The sequence below is a fragment of the Myotis lucifugus genome, unplaced genomic scaffold (assembly GCF_000147115.1).
Source record: "Myotis lucifugus unplaced genomic scaffold, Myoluc2.0 scaffold_164, whole genome shotgun sequence".
Classification (NCBI taxonomy): Eukaryota; Metazoa; Chordata; class Mammalia; order Chiroptera; family Vespertilionidae; genus Myotis; species Myotis lucifugus.
In genome coordinates this window covers 1,726,593-1,745,839 of record NW_005871212.1, presented here as the reverse complement: position 1 = coordinate 1,745,839, position 19,247 = coordinate 1,726,593, and the positions used below count along the sequence as shown (strand labels likewise).

Sequence of the window (19,247 nt, the reverse complement as noted above, 5' to 3'; positions counted from 1 at the left end):
AGTTGCCAATTAAGACATCCAACTGAGGTTGAGTCTATTTATATGAATTCTGAGTTCACAGAATTGATCAAAGCTGCAAATACTCAATGGGCCCTAGCCAGTTTGGCTCAGTGGGTAGAACGTAGGCCTGCAGACTGAAGGGTCCCAGGTTTGATTCCAGCCAAGGGCATATGCCCAGGTTGCCAGCTTGATCCCCTGTAGGGGGTGGGCAGGAGGTAGCCGATCAATGATTCTCTCATCATTGAGAGTGAGTTTCTATCACTCTCCCTCCCTCTCTGAAATCAATAAAAAATATGTATATTTAAAAAATACTCAACGGTTTTGAAAGCTAAGAGCCGGAATGGGACCATCTGAAAGTGTGGACAGAATACCAGTTCCAGGCCAGGGTTGGGGACCTTGGCAAAGACAAGCTACAACCGGTATGGAAATAGTGAAGGCCACACCTGAGGTCAACAGGGCCGCGCACCCACGGGGTCTCGGCGCCAGGAAGCACTTCGCCTCTCCTCAAACTCCTCTCAGGCGGCCCAGACAGGATCCCACTAGACCAGGTCAAGGGGTGCTACCGGGACTACAGAATCCGCGGAGAACTGCGGAGCCTCACGCAGCCAGCCGAGTCTCGCGAGAGCCCGGCCTCACTGGCCCAGCATGCCCCGCGCCGCCGCCGCTACTGCCGCCGCCGCCGCCGCGCCGCGGCTTGAGGGCGGAAGGCTGGGGGAGGGTAGCGGAGCCGGCGCCGCCGCCATGTTGGGTCTGAGGCAGCTGCTGTAGGCACCGACGGAGCGAGCGGGCGTGCAGAGCGGCGACCGCGGCGTGGAATCTGCCTCTCTGCCAGCGGCCTAGAGCGGCGGCGGCGCCATGAGTGGGGGCACCCCGTACATCGGCAGCAAGATCAGCCTTATCTCCAAGGCGGAGATCCGCTACGAGGGCATCCTCTACACCATCGACACCGAGAACTCCACCGTAGCTCTCGCCAAAGGTACTCCGGGGTGGGGTGTCGGGCCTTGCGCCCAATCAGGGCTGCGCTCTGCTATCGGTTTGCGGCCCCCTCGCTCCATCCCTGCCCCCTCCGCCGTCCTCCGGGAGGCCGTTCCCGGGCCCTGGCGTGGCGGGTCCGGCCGCGGCCTCCCCCAGGACTCCCTGGCTTCCACTGCCGAGGTCCGTGCCTTCCATCCGGGAACTACGCGACCCAGAGCGGGGCGGCCCTGAAGCCCCAGAACGGGCAGGAGAACGCGGAGAGACGTGTCTTCCAACTCTGAAATTCGGGGGTCTGTCGTCTCCTCGAAACAAAAGCCCGAGTAGTAAAGAATTTTTCCGCCTCGCTTGAATTTAGTGCTGATTTCTTAATTCTGCAGCACCATTTTCTCACGTTCTCAATTTCGATTTGTTGCGATATTCCTCAGGTGAACTGTAGGTGATGTGCTGAAACTTTGGGTTTGTTCGGTGATGCAGACAGTCTCGAGCAGCTCACATCCCTCCTGTCTCCTATGTAGTATTTACCTGTTAAACCGGAATCCTTCCCTAAGCCTGTTGTGCAACCACCTCTTTAAAAGTGCTTGCTGCACTCGCATTGACCTTGTTTCTGAAACCCTGTGCGGAGCGGGGTTCAAGCTTGGCCCAGGCCCGGTGTTCCGCAGGCGGCTGTGCGTGGTCCGTGGGCGCTGACCACCCCGGCGGAGGCTCGCTGGGACCGGAGCTTTGGTGTTGAAGGAGGTGCCCTACCTATAGTATTTAGCAGAGCCACAGTGTGTGTGGGTTTTGTTTCCGTTTCGCGTGCTCTGAGCCTTCTTTCCGCCAGGAAACCAGAAGAAAATAAACTTTTTAGCTCTTCATCATAAAAGAAATCTCACAAGTTTCGAATACTTATGAGAGGGAAGCACTAATTAACTAAGGCAGTGGTTCTCAATCTTCCTAATGCCGCGACCCTTTAATACAGTTCCTCATGTTGTGGTGACCCCCAACCATAAAATTATTTTCAATGCTACTTCATACCTGTAATTTTGCTACTGTTATGAATCGTAATGTAAATATCTGATATGCAGGATGTATTTTCATTGTTACAAATTGAACATAATTAAAGCATAGTGATTAATCACAAAAACAATATGTAATGATATATGTGTTTTCCGATGGTCTTAGACGACCCCTGTGAAAGGGTCGTTCGACCCCCAAAGGGGTCGTGACCCACAGGTTGAGAACCGCTGAACTAAGGTAATTTACACAGCACATCTAGTAGACTTAGGGAATAAGAAGCTTGGTAGGGGAGGTCCGGGGATAGGAAGAAAATTTCTAAATCTGTTTTAAAAAATTGAATCTTTAACTGGTAAGAGAGTAACTTCATAATATCAAACAAATATTTAATGACATGTTTGGATGCCTTGGTAGATCCCTTTTAATAGCACTGGTATTGGGGCAAATTTTATACCTGGGTAAGGAGTCTTATTTTGTTTCCTTTTCTGTTCTTTTCATTTTTTTCCCCCCAGATGATATTTAGCTGTATAATGTTTTAGTTTTAATGACTTTATGAAATTATGAAACAGGCTCTCTAATGTTCTTGGTGCAAAAAGTAGTCCTTAATAAAGTGGTTCAATAACTTTTTAAAAACCACTGTTTTACCTAATCTGGATTTTAAGGTATCTTGTTAGTTTAGTGACTTAGTTGACTGTGCCACCTTTACTCTTCTCAAAGAAAAGATCTATACATTTTTAAGATTTCTAATGTATTAACTCCAGCTTTTTAAAAATCTATGAATATACTCTTATATACAAGAATCTAAAAAGTCTATATTTTGTTAATGGCTCACATTTTTTAATTGTCTTTTCAACAGCTTCTAAAGTCAATAAACATTTTATTAATCTGTAATAGTTAAATTCATATACCAAACATAATTTGTTCCTTGTATCATGACTTGAGAAATGTGGTATAAGTACAATAAAAACACTTTTAATCATTTAATTTACATGACTTTGCTATTTAATCCTACATATATAATGTATGCTTTTTAAAAAATCAGTATGAGTATTTAATATGTTTGGGAATTTAATTGTTTGCAAAAACTGGAATTAAATTGCTATATAATTGCCCAGTCAACACTGGACACTTATTTCAAGTTTCAAAATTAGAAGTGGGGTGTTTGATATTAAAATTATAGGATTTATATGACTTCTTGAGTCATTTGATATCTGAAATTCCACCTTTTTCAAAATTTGGATGAAGAATGGCATTCTAACATTAAAGTTCAAAGTTTATTTGTAGAGTTTAGGATACAGTATGCCTTTGGAATTAGAGATCCCGATTACTTTTTTTAAACTGAAGATTGAGTTAATCTCTTTGAGTAACATTCTTAAAATTTTCTTTAGGATGTTAATTTTGTTTTTATCCCCTCTGAGGAGAGTATTTTCCTTTTCCTACTTGGAAATATAACCACACATGTTGAAATGATACGTAGAAAAAAAATTTAAAAATATATTTTACTGATTTCAGAGAGGAGAGAGAAATAGAAACATCAATGATGAAAGAGAATCATTGGCTGGCTGCCTCCTGCATGCTGCACACTGGGGATTGAGCCTGCAACCTGGCATGTGCCCTGACCAGGATTCAAACCGTGACCTCCTGGTTCATAGGTGGACGCTCAGCCACTGAGCCAAATAGGCTGGGAAGTTTTTTGTTTGTTTGCTTTTTTAGCTTTCTAAAAATTTCATTGAATGTTGATACAATGGTCTAGCTTTGGGGTAACACAAAGATGCCAAACTTCAAAGAAAAATGGAAGACATTTTCCAACAAGACAAATGATCTGTTCTGAGCTTCCTGAAGCTCCCTAATGCAGGTACCATTCCAAGTGAAGTCAACAGGAAGAGTATGCATAACTCTGAGCATCACTGTGGGTCTACCTCTTCACCTCCCATTCTCAGGGCAGAGGAAAGGTTCTCGCTTTGTCAGGCATTGTTTAACCAGTATGTGGTGAGATGTGCCTCTTTATTCGAGGGCTCCCAGACTGCAGTCCAGCCACCTTGCTCCCTGGGTCACATGTAGTCCTGAAGCATGTACCATGTAATAGAAAGCCAAGTTTCAAGAATTAAAAATGGAGCTAGCCACAATCCTGAGTGCTGTGAGGAAGGCAACAGGGTGTTCAAACAAAAGATTAATAAAAACAATTGTCTACATAGTTACTGGCAGGGCTTGAAGATGACATTAAAATTTAAGCATGAAAGGGGTTCACCAGCACTCAGGAACTGGACTGCCTGCTTGAAGTAGGGGCTGACATAGAATCCAATCTACTGAGGGTCTATACATGGTAATTGGCAGCAAACATGATAGAACAAAATGGCTCTTAAGGGAGAGCTTGAGGTTTGAGTCCATTTTCTATGGTCGTGCCTATTCAGCCATCCAGAGCTTGAAGGTCCTGTCATATGAGCAAGTGGCTATAAGCTGCCCATAAAAGAAATTAGGCCTATTACTTTGCCTTCATGGCTAGCCAAAGTATTCAGTGGGAACCAGCTTGGATGGGTCCAGATCTTGGCTGTGTTTTCATAGGCACCAGTGAGCAAGAAATTCCCATGGATAGGCTCAAACTTGACACCAGTCACTAAAATCTGATGAGCAGGGATGGTATAGCTGCAGTGCCGCTGTCAAAGATCCCATACTTTGCAGGTGTTGTCACCACTGCCAGTTGCAATGTGGTAGCCATTCCATAGGTTTCCTTCAAGTGCCCTTCTAGGAACATGATATAACATCCTGTACGCAGGTCCCAACTGGGCAGCATTTTTAAACAGAGAACCTTGTAAATACCACCCAGGGCAAAACAGACATTGTCAACATCTGAGAAGACTTCCACACCCTGCATCTTCCCATCATGACTACCACCCTCTTAAGCTAGATGTAAATGTTATTCTGACATTTATAGTTTCATCTGAGTTTACATCCCTAAATAATAGAGTTTAGTTTTGACCATTTTTTAACCTTACATACATGGAGTCATCTTGTATATAAAGGGGTTGTAAAAGTAGGTTTATAGTTGTTAAGGAAAAATATATAATCCTATATAATAAAAGCCTAATATGCTAAGTGTCCAGTCATCCATTCAACCAATCAAAGCGTAATATGCTAATGAAATGCTGAGGCCGCTCAACCGCTCGTTGTGATGTGCACTGACCACTAGGGGGCAGACGCTCTGACCGGTAGGTTAGCTTGCTGCTGGGGTCCGGCTGAGCGAGATGGGCTGGACATGTCCTGAAGCCCTCCTTTGAGGGCTGGCCAACCTCCCGCATCCCTTCCCGGCCCCAATCGTGCACCTGTGAGGTTCCTGGCCTGCGCCCTCTTGCAATCTGGGACCCCTCGGGATGTCAGAAAGCTGTTTCAGCTTAATCCCACAGGCCAGGCCGAGGGATCCCACTGGTGCACGAATTCATACACTGGGCCTCTAGTACAAGAATAAAAAATAAATACAGGAAAAAACTTGTGGCCTTAGCTGGTTTGGCTCAGTGGATAGAGCAGGGGTCCTCAAACTTTTTAAACAGGGGGCCAGTTCACTGTCCCTCAGACTGTTGGAGGGCTGGACTATAGTTTAAAAAAAAATATGAACAAATTCCTATGCACACTGCACATATCTTATTTTGAAGTAAAAAAACAAAACAGGAACAAATACAATATTTGTATTTGCATGTGGCCCTCGGGCCGTAGTTTGAGGACCCCTGGGATAGAGTGTCGGCCTGTGGACTGAAGAGCCCCAGGTTCGATTCTGGTCAAGGGCATATGCCCAGGTTGCCGGCTTGATCCCCAGTAGGGGTTGTGCAAGAGGCAGCCAATCAATGATTCTCTTTCATCATTGATGTTTCTATCACTCCCTTTTCCTTCCTCTCTGAAATCAATAAAAATATATTTTTTTAAAAATAAATAAACTTGTGTTTCATGTGCTTACAACTGTAAACCTACTTTTGCTCACCCTGTTTTTCATTTTGGGTTTTGTTGTGACATAGTATTGCATCATAACTAACACAGGGTTTATCTATTCTGCAGTTATTTTGGATATTCTGCGATTGATGTTTACAGGTTTTTTGGCTACTATGAATGCCTTTATGAACATTGTGTTTAAGTGCACTGATGCACGTTTATGTCATTTTCTTGAGGTTATATTCTTTGAATTGCAGGATCATGAGGAATATGTTATCTTTATTAGGTAATGCCAAGTAGTTTTCCAAAGTAGTTGTTTTCTAGTTTTTGTTTCAGTTATTAGTATATGAGAGTTCTAATTATTCCACATCCCTCATCAACAAGGAATACTTAGGATCAGATATTTTAATTCTAGTCAGTCTGGTCGGTATGTAGTGTACCTGATTTCCCTAATTACAGATGAGGTGCATACCTTTTCATATCTTGGTCATTTGGATTTCATCTTTCATGAAATGCCTTTGAAATTTTTTGACCATTTTTCTATTGAAATTCATGTATTTTTCCAGAGTTGGGTCTTTTGAATATGAATCTTTTACTGGATGTATCTGATGTAAATAATTTTTGTTACTTAATGGTTTCTTTTGGCGAACAGAGAATTTCTTCATTTTGATACAAACATGTTCATCATTCTTTTTCTTTATGGCCAGTGTTTCCCTCCCTCCCTTTCTTCCTTTGTTTTTTTACAGGAATTTTCCCCTCTTCCAAGATCATGGATATACTTTGATGGTCTCTTCAAAATGTCTTGCTTTGTCTTTTCACATTTAGGTCTACAGTGCACCTGAAGTTGATGTGTATGGTGTGAGATATTTAAATCTTTAAATTTAGTAAGGGATTCACTTGGTTTATATGGTCCCCCTAATTATATACCACATCTAACATAACTAGCCCAAAATTTCAAGAGTATTTTATAGTTCCAGATATTACTTATAATTTAAATTCTTCAGGAACTGTAAAATACTCTTAAAATTTTGGGCTAGTTATGTTAGATTAGGGTGACCATATGGACTTGTTTGCCCTGGTAGAAAGTCCTTGTTTGTGCCTGTGGTCTGATATAAATATTAGGGCATCCCTTTTTAAAAAATATTTTTATTATGTTTTTTAAAATTGATTTTGAGAATGAGAGAAGCATCAATCAGCTGCCTCCTACACACTCGCTACTGGGGATTGAGCTCACAACCTGGGCATGTGGCCTGACCGGGAGTTGAACCAGTGACTTCTTGGGGCATGGGATGATGCTCAATCCACTGAACCACACCAGCTAGGCAGAACATCCATTTTCTCTCTTGAAAGTATTTTAGTTTGGGTAATAAGTAGTTTGGGTGATAAGTCACACTAGAGCTAATAAAAAAACCTAACCCCAAACATATTGCTAAATGGATAATGTCCTTTATTTTTTGCTAGAGATTTCACAGACTAGCTCTTAATTCTATAAAAATGAAATTAGATAAGTTTGATAGGCTTTGATACTCAGAATCTTCTAAATGAATGTCAGGAAGTTTTAAAGACAACCTAGAAAGACTTTGATGTCTGAATTGTAGTTTGTCCTTGTCATATCTCTGAGTGTATTTTATTCCTAGCACTGATCATGACCTACATGTAATCTTCCTTGCTTATTTGTATATGTCTATTATCAGTCTTCACCTTCCCTCCCCCATAGAATGAGCTCCTGGGATGAACAAATGTTTCTTTAATGAATGAGTAAATGTAAACCATTTAACATTTAGTTTGTTAACCTTGTAGAAATCTCTTAGGCATATCTCCAAATAATACTTTTCCTTGTTCACAATTGTATTTCTCTTTAAAAATAAAACACCTAACATACATTGCCCTCTCCCCTTCCAAAAAAGTAACCAATTTTGGAGAATTGGGGTACAAGAGGATATAATCTTATGAGAAAATTTATATTATTGGGGAGACAGTTTAATCTTATGGCTCAAGCTCAATTGTAATTTCTTTTTTAATATTTTTAAAATTGATTTCAGAGAGAAAGGAAGAGGGAGAGAGAGAAACATCAATGTTGAGAGAGAGTCATCAATCAGCTACCTCCTGTACACTGACACTGAGGATCGAGCCTGAAACCCAGGCATATGCCCCAACCGGAAATTGAACAGTGACCTCAACCACTGAGCCACACCGGCCTGGCTCAATTGTAATTTTCAAGAATCAATTCAGGATATTTGAGGGACTTGCAAAGTTGTGACATACATGAATAGTTTGTGGAATATTTCCAATTATATATGTGAATATAATGCCCAAGCATATATTAGATCCTGGATACCAAGAAATTCCCCCCAGAGTGGAAGCTCCATGAAATCAGGATTTTTGTCTCATTCATTGTTCTATCTTTAGTATCTGGTACATAGCAAGCTCTTGGCAAATATTAGAATAAATGAAAGGATATTTGTAGTTACTGAAGATTTCTAATTATGGGAATTTCAAAATTCAAGGAAGTACACATAAATTTTAACATTGTTTAAATAAAAGGGCTAAGATGAATGAAATTTATATCTAACATATTTAGTTAGCTGTACCTGGATAATCCACTACTCAAATGAAAACCAGATTGCCACTGCAGTAGGAAAAGAAACTTTGTGAAGAAGAATCCTTATCTAATAAAAGCCTAATATGCTAAGTGTCCGACCATTCATTCAACCAGTCGCACACTAACCACCAGAGGGCAGACTCTCTGACCAGTAGGTTCACTTGCTGCTGGGGTCCGGCCGATTGGGATTGGGTGAGATGGGCTACACATGCCCTGGAGCCCTCCTGCGGTCCCTCCCCGGCCCCGATCATGCACCGTTGGGGTCCTTCGGCCTGGCCTGGGCCCTCGCAATCCGGGACACCTTGGGGGATGTTGGAGAGCCAGTTTCGGCCAATCCCCGCAGGCCAGGCTGAGGGACCTCACCGGTGTATGAATTCGTGCACCAGGCCTCTAGTGATTATATAAGCTAGCTGCTTTTCTTTCTTTTTCTTTTTTCTTTTTTTATCTTTCAAGCTTTTATTTAAGGGCACTGATTCAGGATGGATTTTAGATCTTGTTGAAAGCAGCCGCGTCCATGGACTGCATATACTGATAGTCCTCAAAAGCAGTGTTCTGCTCCTCTAGCATGTCCAACTTTATCGTCTTCCACTACACACTGTATTTGAAGCTTTTTAATTCCATATGCCACTGGAACCAGTTTAGAAGAGCCACAGACCAAGCCATCTGCTTGAATGCTCCTGACACACTCCTCTAATTTTGCCATATCTGTCTCATCATCCCAAGGTTTCACATCTAACAAGATGGAAGACTTGGCAACAAGTGCAGATTTTTTGGCTTTCTTTGATTCATACTGTGCAAGGCGTTCTTCTCTTAGCCTCTTTGCTTCTTCGATTTCCTCCTCATCGTCAGATCCAAAGAGGTCAATGTCGTAGTCGTCATCTTTTCTGTCGGTAACTCCACTTCCTGTGGTGTCTTCCACATTAGCAGGGCTATACTTGCCCAAAGCTTTCTTCACTCCGGGCAGGCTGGCTTTCTCCTTTTCATAAGACTTGATGTGGCAGGTGGTGGGCCAGAGACTGTTTCAAACACCACCACGTCTGCTTGGGATGGCACATACCCCTTGATGTAGCTCTTGTCCGCCAGGTAGTTGTTGAGCACCTGGAGGCCGGAGGGGCTTTTGAGGTTTCCAAAGCCCATGGCATTGGCTGACCCAGGAGCTGGGTGGCAGCAGAGGAAAGCGGAACACGGGCTATCGCTAGCGAGCGCTAAGAAGGAAAAAAGCTAAGCTAGCTGCTTTTAAAATGGTTTGTCCTTAAAATCAAGGAATTGATGGAGGAATATAAAAAAGGGTAAACTAGTAATAGAGTATTTCCATAATTATCTTCTAAGTGTTCCCCATTGGCATAGCTTACCCACTTCGTGATTGTTAATTAGCCACTTAGTCACAAATTACAGTGAGAGAGTGGAAGAGTTTGATATGATGGATGCAATACCTGTGAAGTGCTGTATTGATTTTTTGCATTCTCACAGGAGTTGGGGACCTAAAATTAGCAGTTCATAAAATCACTACCTAGAATGTCAAAGATCTAGTGAAACTGCAAGCTGTGATTTCTTTTGGTTTGCCCTATTTAATCAGGTTGCCAGAACTTGGAGCCTTGGAAACAATTTATTGTTGCAGTATAGTCCATAGAAGTACTTGGTAATTATGGGAGTCTAAAGTCAGGTGCCAAAATTAACTGTGTATTTTCGAGTGGAGTAAAATAAACCATGAATCAGAAGTAGAGAAAACAGCATAAAGCCTGAAAAAAATATAGTAGTAGAAGAAAGAGTAAAGAAATCTTATCTTGCTATGTGCATGACATAATAGCAGTAGTACAGATGATTTAACTTGAATGTATTACTCCATGTAGAAGATGCTCTCTATAGGAATAATTTACATTTTATTTTCTCTATGATGCTTTAAAGTAACACTTTAATGAACCATTTTTAAAACGATGTCATTGAAGTAAAAAATTGTAATGGGCAAAGTGTGATCTGTAGAATATTTTATTCACAAGGTTCTTATTCTCATTTTGTAGAGTGTGTGTTTATTTCTGGAAGAAAATGTGACCCAAAAGGCCAGTTGAATACTTGGTAGCTCTTTGATCTTGGACAACGTATTTAACCTTAGCTCTAACGTCTTTATTTTTTTAAATAAGTATAATAATGCCCATCTTTCAGAGTCATTCTGAAAATTAATAGCTAGCATCAAAAGTAACTAGTTTATTGTAGCACTTAATAGAGTAGCTATCTCATTGTTAATTAAATCAACCTAGACATGTTATCAGTTTCACTCTAAATATATATTCACTAACCCCATAGTCATACTATATTTCCATAGTTCATTCCATTTTTCTGCATGACTATTACATTTCTTCTGTTTTACTCAGACCTTCACACCTCCCCCATCTTTGCTTTCAGCCTGTGAACGTTGCTTCCTATTTTAACGAGAAAAAGAGCAAACATGCGAATTTTGATGAGCTCGACCTACCAGTTACCTGCATCTGTGCCCAAAATGGCAACCTTGTCTCTCAATATAGACAAACTATTCTTCTCTTTAAGGCCACCGTTCACTTGTACAGTAGGTGTCATCCCCTCTTGATGATTCAAGAACACTATTCCAGCAATTTTCTACTCTCCTATATATTCAGCTTTTCCTTCTCTACCAGATTTTTTCTGTCTTTTTACAGATAGGCTGTTGTTTCACCCATATTTAAAAACAGCAACAATAAGACACTACTACTCTTAACAGCATTTCCTCTTTTTCATCTTCTAGTTCTATCCTTTATACCAATACTTCTTGAAGTTTTCTGCACCACCTGTTTTTATTATTTTTTGAATCCACTTTATTTAGGGTTTTTATTCCCACAAGTAAGAAACTGTTCTTATTAAGGTTACCAAAGACTTCTGTGTTGCTAAATCCATTAGTTGTTCCTAATCCTCAGTCTACTTGACAGATCAGCAATATACTGCACAATTGGTCTTTTCACCTTGAAACACTTTTTTTTTTAATTAAATCTTTATTGTTCAGATTATTACATTTGTTCCTCTTTTTTTCCCCCCATAACTCCCTTCCTTCCAGTTCCCACCCCACCCTCCGCCCTCACTCCCCACCCACTGTGTTCATCCATAGGTGCATGATTTTTGTCCAGTCTCTTCCCGCATCTCCCACACACTTTTCCTCCCCAAGAATAGTCAGTCCATTCCCTTTCTATGTCCCTGATTCTATTATAATCAACAGTTCATTCTGTTCATCAGATTATTTATTCACTTGATTCTTAGATTCACTTGTTGATAGATGTATATTTGTTGTTCATAATTTGTATCTTTACCTTTTTCTTCTTCTTCCTCTTCTTAAAGGATACCTTTCAGCATTTCCTATAATACTGGTTTGGTGGTGATGAACTCCTTTAGCTTTTCCTTATCTGTGAAGCTCTTTATCTGACCTTCAATTCTGAATGATAGCTTTGCTGGATAAAGTAATCTTGGTTGTAGGTTCTTGGTATTCATCACTTTGAATATTTCTTGCCACTCCCTTCTGGCCTGCAAGGTTTCTGTTGAGAAATCAGCTGACAGTCGTATGGGTATTCCCTTGTAGATAACTGAGTTTCTTTCTCTTGCTGCTTTTAAGATTCTCTCGTTGTCTTTTGCTCTTGGCATTTTAATTATGATATGTCTTGGTGTGGTCCTCTTTGGATTCCTTTTGTTTGGGGTTCTCTGCGCTTCCTGGACTTGTAAGTCTATTTCTTTCACCAGGAAGGGGAAGTTTTCTGTCATTATTTCTTCAAATAAGTTTTCAATATCTTGCTCACTCTCATATTCTGGCACCCCTATAATTCTGATGTTGGTACGCTTGAAGCTGTCCCAGAGGCTCCTTACACTATCTTCGTATTTTCGGATTCTTTTTTCATTTTGCTTTTCTGGTTGGGTGTTTTTTGCTTCTTCGCATTTCAAATCTTTGACTTGATTCTTGCGCTCCTCTGGTCTGCTGTTGGGAGTCTGTATAATATTCTTTATTTCAGTCAGTGTATGCTTAATTTCTAGTTGGTTCTTTATCACAACATCGAGGGTCTCATTAGATTTCTTGTAGATCTCAGTAAGTTTATTGGCGGCTTCTAGACAGTTCTTGAGGGACCTTAAAAGTGTGGTTCTGTACTCAATATCCTCCATTGACAATTTTGTCCTGTTTCTTTGTCTCCGCATTTTTTATGCTTTCTTGGTGCACCCCCTATTGGTCTTTGTGCGCAGTCTTGTTGTAGTTAAGCCTTGATTGTTGTAGTTAATACTAGGGGGATTTGACCTCCAGGCCAACTGGCTGTGAGAATCAGCTGTGTCTGCAGTGGGAAAACTTCTGTCCTCTGGGGAGGTGCTAATCTAGCCTTTGCCTGAGGCTATCCGGCAAATGGCTCTGCGCAGGGCTTGGGTGGTGCGGGTCGCAGGGGATCAACAGGGCGGGCGGAGGGAGCAGTTATGGCTGCTCTCAGTCCCGTCCCCAGAAGATCTGCCTCTCAGAGTCCCAGCAACCACTGCAAACCTCGGAGAGAAAGCTGCCCTCGCGTTCCGACCGATGCCAGACAGTCCCGCTTCTCCCATTCGAGTCTGGGTCCCTAGAGACTCGCCCGGATCTGGAGCTAAGAGCCTGAGACTCCCTCCTGATTGAAAACGACAACCGCGCCCTCAGCCACCAGCCCCCTCCGCGCGCACCTCCGCACCTTTGTATTTTCCGCACTGAGCCTCCTCTGAGCCTCGGTATGCTGTTCTCTTTCCTTCTAGTTGAAGAATTTCCCCTCAGCCAGCCTTCCTGTGGTTCTGGGTGATGTCCGTTCCGTCTTTTAGTTGTATTTTTGAAGTGGTTGTGCGAGGCAGCAAACTCCGATGTTTACTTATGCCGCCATCTTGGTTTCTCCTTTTTTTTTTTCTTTCTTAATATATTTTATTGATTTTTTTTTTACAGAGAGGAAGGGAGAGGGATAGAGAGTTAGAAACATAGATGAGAGAGAAACATCATCAGCTGCCTCCTGCACACTCCCTACTGGGGATGTGCCCACAACCAAAGTACATGCCCTTGACCAGAATCGAACCTGGTACCCTTCAGTCCGCAGGTCGACGCTCCATCCACTGAGCCAAACCGGTTAGGGCTTGAAACACTTTCTTCACTTGACATCATTCTGATTTTTGTCTCAGACCTCAACTGTTTGCATCTCAGTCTCCTTTGTTGATTCTTCAGTTCTTAAACCTCTAAATGTTGGAGAGCTCCAGGGTTAGTTGGTTCTTTCTCTCTGTCTCCCTCTCTTAAAAATTACTTACATTCTGGCCAGTATGACTTGGTGGTTGGTTATCATCCCATGCACCAAAAAGGTCACCGGTTCAATTCCCTGTCAGGGTACATACCAAGATTTCCGGTTTGATCCTTGGTCAGGGTGCATGTGGGAGGCAACTAATGGATGTTTCTCTCTTCTTCCTTCTCCCTTCCTCTCTCTAAAGTCAATGAAAACTAGAAAAATTATTGACTTATTTTATCATCTGTATTCTTCTCTTGATCTCATCTAGTTCATGGCTTCAAATACTATCTATACATTACTATTATCTCTAACCTGGCCCTCTTCTCTTAACTCCTGATTTGTACAGAAATCCTCACTTAAGGTTGTCAGTGGGTTCTGTGACTTTAAGTGAAACAGTGTATAATGAAACCAATTATACTGTAGGCTAATTGATATAAACAAGAGTTAAGTTCCTACAACATCAATGTTAAAATGAAAAGATGTTATTCTAGAACCTGCTATGTATCAAACTGCCTGATTAACATCACCTGGAGAAATGTCTACTGGGTATCTATTCCACATGTCCCAAACCTGTTTCTCCATTAGGTTTCTCCATCTAATTGAATGACAACCTTATTCTTTTAGTTGGTAAGACCAAAAACCTTTGAGTCATCTTTAAGTCCTTTGTTCCTCTCATACCTCATATGTTTCTGATCCTATCATCTCTACTTTCAAAATATATCCAGAATTTGACCTCTTACCACCTCTACTGCTCTATTCTGGTCCATTATCTCTTACCAGTATATTTATAGATACCCAGAGGTTCCTGTTTCTTGTTTACAGTGTTGGCCTTTTACTTGATTCTCTTTTCCCCTCAATATTTCTTGAGTGCATCTTTGTCATTGTAAAAACAAAGAACATGGAATGTGTGGGTAGCAAATTTTCTTAGTGAACCTGTGGTTTTCTTGATTACTTGATTGATTGGTCAGCTATATTATTCCAAATTCAGAATCTTTTTTCTATAGAACTTTGAGGTTATTGGTTTGTTGCCTTCTAACATTCTAGTGTTGCTGATGCCAATGTGATTCTCAGTCACTTACTCTCTGGAGATTTTATTCTTAGAGTTCAGAAGTGTTACAACACTGGTGTGTGTTTTTCCTGAGTGGTTCTCTGTGGATCTTGTAAATCTGAAGAGTTAGGTCTCTTTAACATAATAAATTGTCTGCCTGTCTCTATCTGTGTTTCTCTCTTTTTGACTCTCAGATTAGTTTCTGTTTTGTTTCTGTCCCTCCCACCGTGTGTGTGTGTGTGTGTGTGTGTGTGTGTGTGTGTTTTAATTTTTATTGAATGCATTTATCTTCTTTCCTTATGTCGTGTATTCATATCTCTGTCTCTTGGTTTTGTAGTTTGGGAGATTACAATAAAAAAACCAACCACAAGGAATAATGATCAACTGAAAGCAATTTCACTCAAGATTAAATTTAGATTACAGATTGGACATACTTTTGCTTCCTGCTGATAAATCCTAGTAAAACTTCATGAGAGTGACTTCTTTTTAAAAGGCATAAACCCATAAAGGACAGAGTCAGTTTTCACAGGAGACAACACAATTTTGGAGGCTGAAAAGCAAATGGATGAGTTTAAATGACTTCTTAGCAGAATTGAGTAAGCTGCAATATAAGGAGGCCGTGGGAAAAGCCAGTAAGTGACTTGATTTCCACCCAAACTTCTAAAAGGCTCAGGAATTGGCATCACCAGGTGCTAATAGAAACTAGAATACTGAAGTAATTAGGGGTGAAGATGGAATTAAAAACTGGAAGATTAACTCAATTTGTTTCAATAGTGGTGATATTTCCAATCCCCTCTTGCATTTTATATAATTGGATAGCTACTCCTCTTGAGCTCTGGTACTCTCTGGAGAGCATAAGAGAGATTCTGGAGAAACCTAGACACAATTAAGATCACAGGTAATCTACCACACTAAAGATAGCCTGAAGCAAATGGGGAAAATAGAGGGAAAGCTGGTATCTGCCTGGTGCTTATTATTTGATAAGCTATTAATACAGGAGAATTACTGAGTGCCAACTATGATTACATGCTAGACACTATGCTAGGTGCTAGGAAACAAAAGAGCAATACAGACCAAGGTTCTTGAGGATACTGCATCTATCATAAGGTTCCTTTGAATTGGTATGCTCTTTCCCTACTCTTTACATGACTGTTGAAGAAGTGAGCAATGCAACAAATTATGCTAGAAGTCACAAAGGAAAGAGAAGAACAGATCTGGAAGGCTCAAGTGCTGATGAAAAATGTGTCAGATAACAGATTTAGGAACCCCTACCCCCCAAATCCCTTTTTATTTAGCTTCTTCTGATATCTTACTCAGTTTGTCATTTGAATGACATGCTAACAAGTCTGAGTTTTCTTGGTGTGTTATAGGGAATCATTGAAAGAGTTTAGCCAATAAAGTGGCATTCCAGAATACAGCTTTAGGAAATTAGTGTAAAATTTGATTGGGGGTGAGGGGTGGAAGCTGACAGTAGTGAAGTCAGTTGGAATCTTTTTTTTTTTTTTAACAATTTTTTATTGATTTCAGAGAAGAAGGGAGAAAAATATATATATAAAAATTATGAGAGAAAATCATTTATCGGCTGCTTCCTGCATGCCAAGTGCCCAACCTGGGCATGTGCCCTGACCAGGAATTGAACTGTGACCTCCTGGTTCGTAAGTCAATGCTCAACCACTGAGCCATGCCAGCCAGGCTCAATTGGAATCTTTTAAGAGAAAATGTAGGCCTAAACTAGTTAAAATCGAGAGGAAGGAACAGATACATGAGAAATTAGAGAATGGGTTGGACTTTTAAAAATGGACTGGACAAGCCTGGCTGGTGTTGCTCCGTGGTTGAGCATCGACCTATGAACCAGAAGGTCACAGTTTGATTCCTGGTCAGGGCACATGCCCGTGTTGCAAACTTGGTCCCCAGTAGGAGGCATGCAGGAGGCAGCCAACCAAATGATTTTCTCTCATCATTGATGTTTCTATCTCTCTCCCCCCTCTCTTCCTCTCTGAAATCAATAAAAATATATTTCTTTAATAATTGGACAAGAAACAGAGAGGAATTGGGCAGTGGTGCATATAGTGGTTTCTATCAACCAAATTGGGAATGGATCGGGAGGGAATCAGGTTTATCCTTTTGGATTTTGCTTGAACATTATTAGTCCTGCAAAGCATTCCCTGATTGTCCTAGCTAGGAAGTGTTAGGTGCACCCATGTTCTCATTTTATCTTCTCTTTTCTGTGTGTGCTTATCAGCTTTTCTTATTGTTTCAGTATCTTTCCCTTCGCTGTATTCTTTGTATATGGCAAATTAACTGTTGATCACATGAAGGGTTATTATTTCTGAAAATTTTCCTTGATCAGAAAATGCATAGTGGAATAACTTAATATTTCATAGAAAAAGACAGTATGATAAATGAAGACAGTGTTAACGATATTGTGTTCTCTCAGATTGGTAATAATGAATATAGATCTATTTTCTTTTGCCATTCTATGATTCATAGAAATGTTTCAAGATCTTTCTTATCTACAATTTCAAAGAGATTCTTCTAAATGTGTTTTTGTATTATTACTTTTGTTATTGTATCACTATCTAAATTGTTAAATTTTTTAAAAATTTGTTTTATAATTCTCTCTTCATGCCTCTCTCCCTAAATTCTTATTATCACTAGTAATTGTTATCTTACACTCAGTCTGAAATTCTCATGGTTGAGGAAAAGATAATGTCTGAGTAAATCTACATGTATTAGTAATTCAGGGGGAAGAATCTTGCATGGAGGAAGCAAGTAAAGTTGCAAATGAGAGGAGTTAATTAACGGAGCAAGGTCTCAAATCTTTAATTATGGGAGATGACTCTGGGTGAAAAGAAAAATATAGGGGTTCCGCAGGCAGTGTCCCTTGGTGGGGACAGGGTGGAGCTGGAGGCACTGACGTATCCATGTGGCCACCCGCTTTGTCCCTGTGGCCACCTGCCGAAGCCTGGTGAGCATGGGAAGGGGAAGCCCTTTAAGTTCCTAGGAATTTTAGATGTCAAGAATATTTCCTGTGCACAGGACTTGGTATTGCATGCTTCGTTAGGATCTGTTGTAGCTGGCCTTGGACATTTTTTATTAGATAGTAGAATTAAAAGATCGTGTGGTGTTGGAGTAGGAGGATTTATCTTGGTGACTTTACGATGCTGGTTCTGTTGTAGGTATAATTATGCAAAGCTAAAAATCCAGGAAAGAATTGCCAGAGAAGGAATTAAAAATAAGATTTTATGTGAAAGTACCCACCTTGGTCCTAAAAGAAAGCAAACCAACAGCCACAGCAGCAATTGAGTGGGGTTTTGAGCATAGAAACCCAAATACAACTCACTGAAGTCAGTGTGAACAAAGTAGAGATCAGCTATGTAAAACATCATATGTACCATAAGAATGCTTTCAGTCAAGTAAATGAAGTCTATGTATGTTGTAAAAAAAAGAAAGGAAGGAAGGAAGAAATATAAGGGTCTTTCCCAGAAGACTGCAAGGAAGCGTGAAGAACATATTATTTCATATTATTTCCACGTGGAAATATCACTGGTAGAGTTATGTGATGGTAAATTTTGTGTCAATTTGGCTGGGCCACAGTGCCCAGATATTTGGTCAAATATTCTGGATGTTTCTGTAAAGGTGTTCTTTTGGATGAGATTAATATTTAAGTCTATAGACTCTGAGTGAAACAGATTTCCCTCCATGATGGAGATGAGCCTCATCTAATCAGTTGAAGGTCTTACTAGAACAAAGACTGACTTCCTCAGAGTAAGAAAGAATTCTGTCAGCAGACCACCTTTGGACTCCAACTGCAACTCTTTCTTAGATCTCCAGCCTGCCAGCCTATGATGCAGATTTTGGGTTTTCACAGCCAATTCTTTAAAATAAATATGTGTGTGTGTGCATCATGTTGGTTCTGTTTATCTGGAGAACCCTGACAAATACAAGTAGTAAAGTAGTATCTAAAGCTGAAATTTAGGATAGGTTGGATGTGGGGAGGAGCTACAGTAGAGGACAGAAAACCTGCTCTATGTATTGAGAATAATGAGCTTGGTTGGAACTTAGATTAGGATAAGTGGGTTTGGACCAATTCTTACAACTGATACTTGAGGAGTTTTAACTAAAACTACATCATAGATTTTATTCTAATTTTTTATTTGAACTTAGCCTTATTTTCCTTACTTTTGGGCATTTCTTAACTAATTTAGTCTTGTTTATTGCTGTCACATTTTGGTCTTCAACAGACTTGCTTTTCTTCTTTATCAATTGCTATCAGAGTCTAATTTATAATTTTTAATTTGTGTCAAAAATTAAGGCTTGTGGAAAATATTAATGATTTCACTTGGGGGTACTAAGTATACTTATGTATATGTTTATAACATTAAATTTAGAAAGCTTTGGTATTTTATAATATAGATACTGTATGGGGAAGTTGGTCACTGCAACTCTT

At 40.5% G+C, this 19,247-nt stretch overlaps 1 protein-coding gene and 2 pseudogenes across 4 annotated transcripts in view; 2 read left to right on the top strand and 1 right to left on the bottom strand.

Annotated features, from left to right (window-relative positions):
- Window positions 1-676: 676 nt before the first annotated feature.
- Window positions 677-19,247, top strand: part of LSM14A (LSM14A, mRNA processing body assembly factor) — a 146,699-nt gene continuing 128,128 nt past the window's right edge. For 3 of the 4 annotated variants that reach the window (XM_023759863.1, XM_023759862.1, XM_006095973.3), the window contains exon 1: window positions 677-976. In XM_023759863.1, the coding sequence (XP_023615631.1) occupies window positions 856-976 (121 nt within the window). In that variant the 5' untranslated portion in view covers window positions 677-855. The remainder of the gene's footprint in view (window positions 977-19,247) is intronic. The other variant, XM_006095974.3, reaches the window with a different exon arrangement.
- Window positions 8,908-9,640, bottom strand: LOC102441137 (annotated as a pseudogene).
- Window positions 17,633-18,664, top strand: LOC111827438 (annotated as a pseudogene).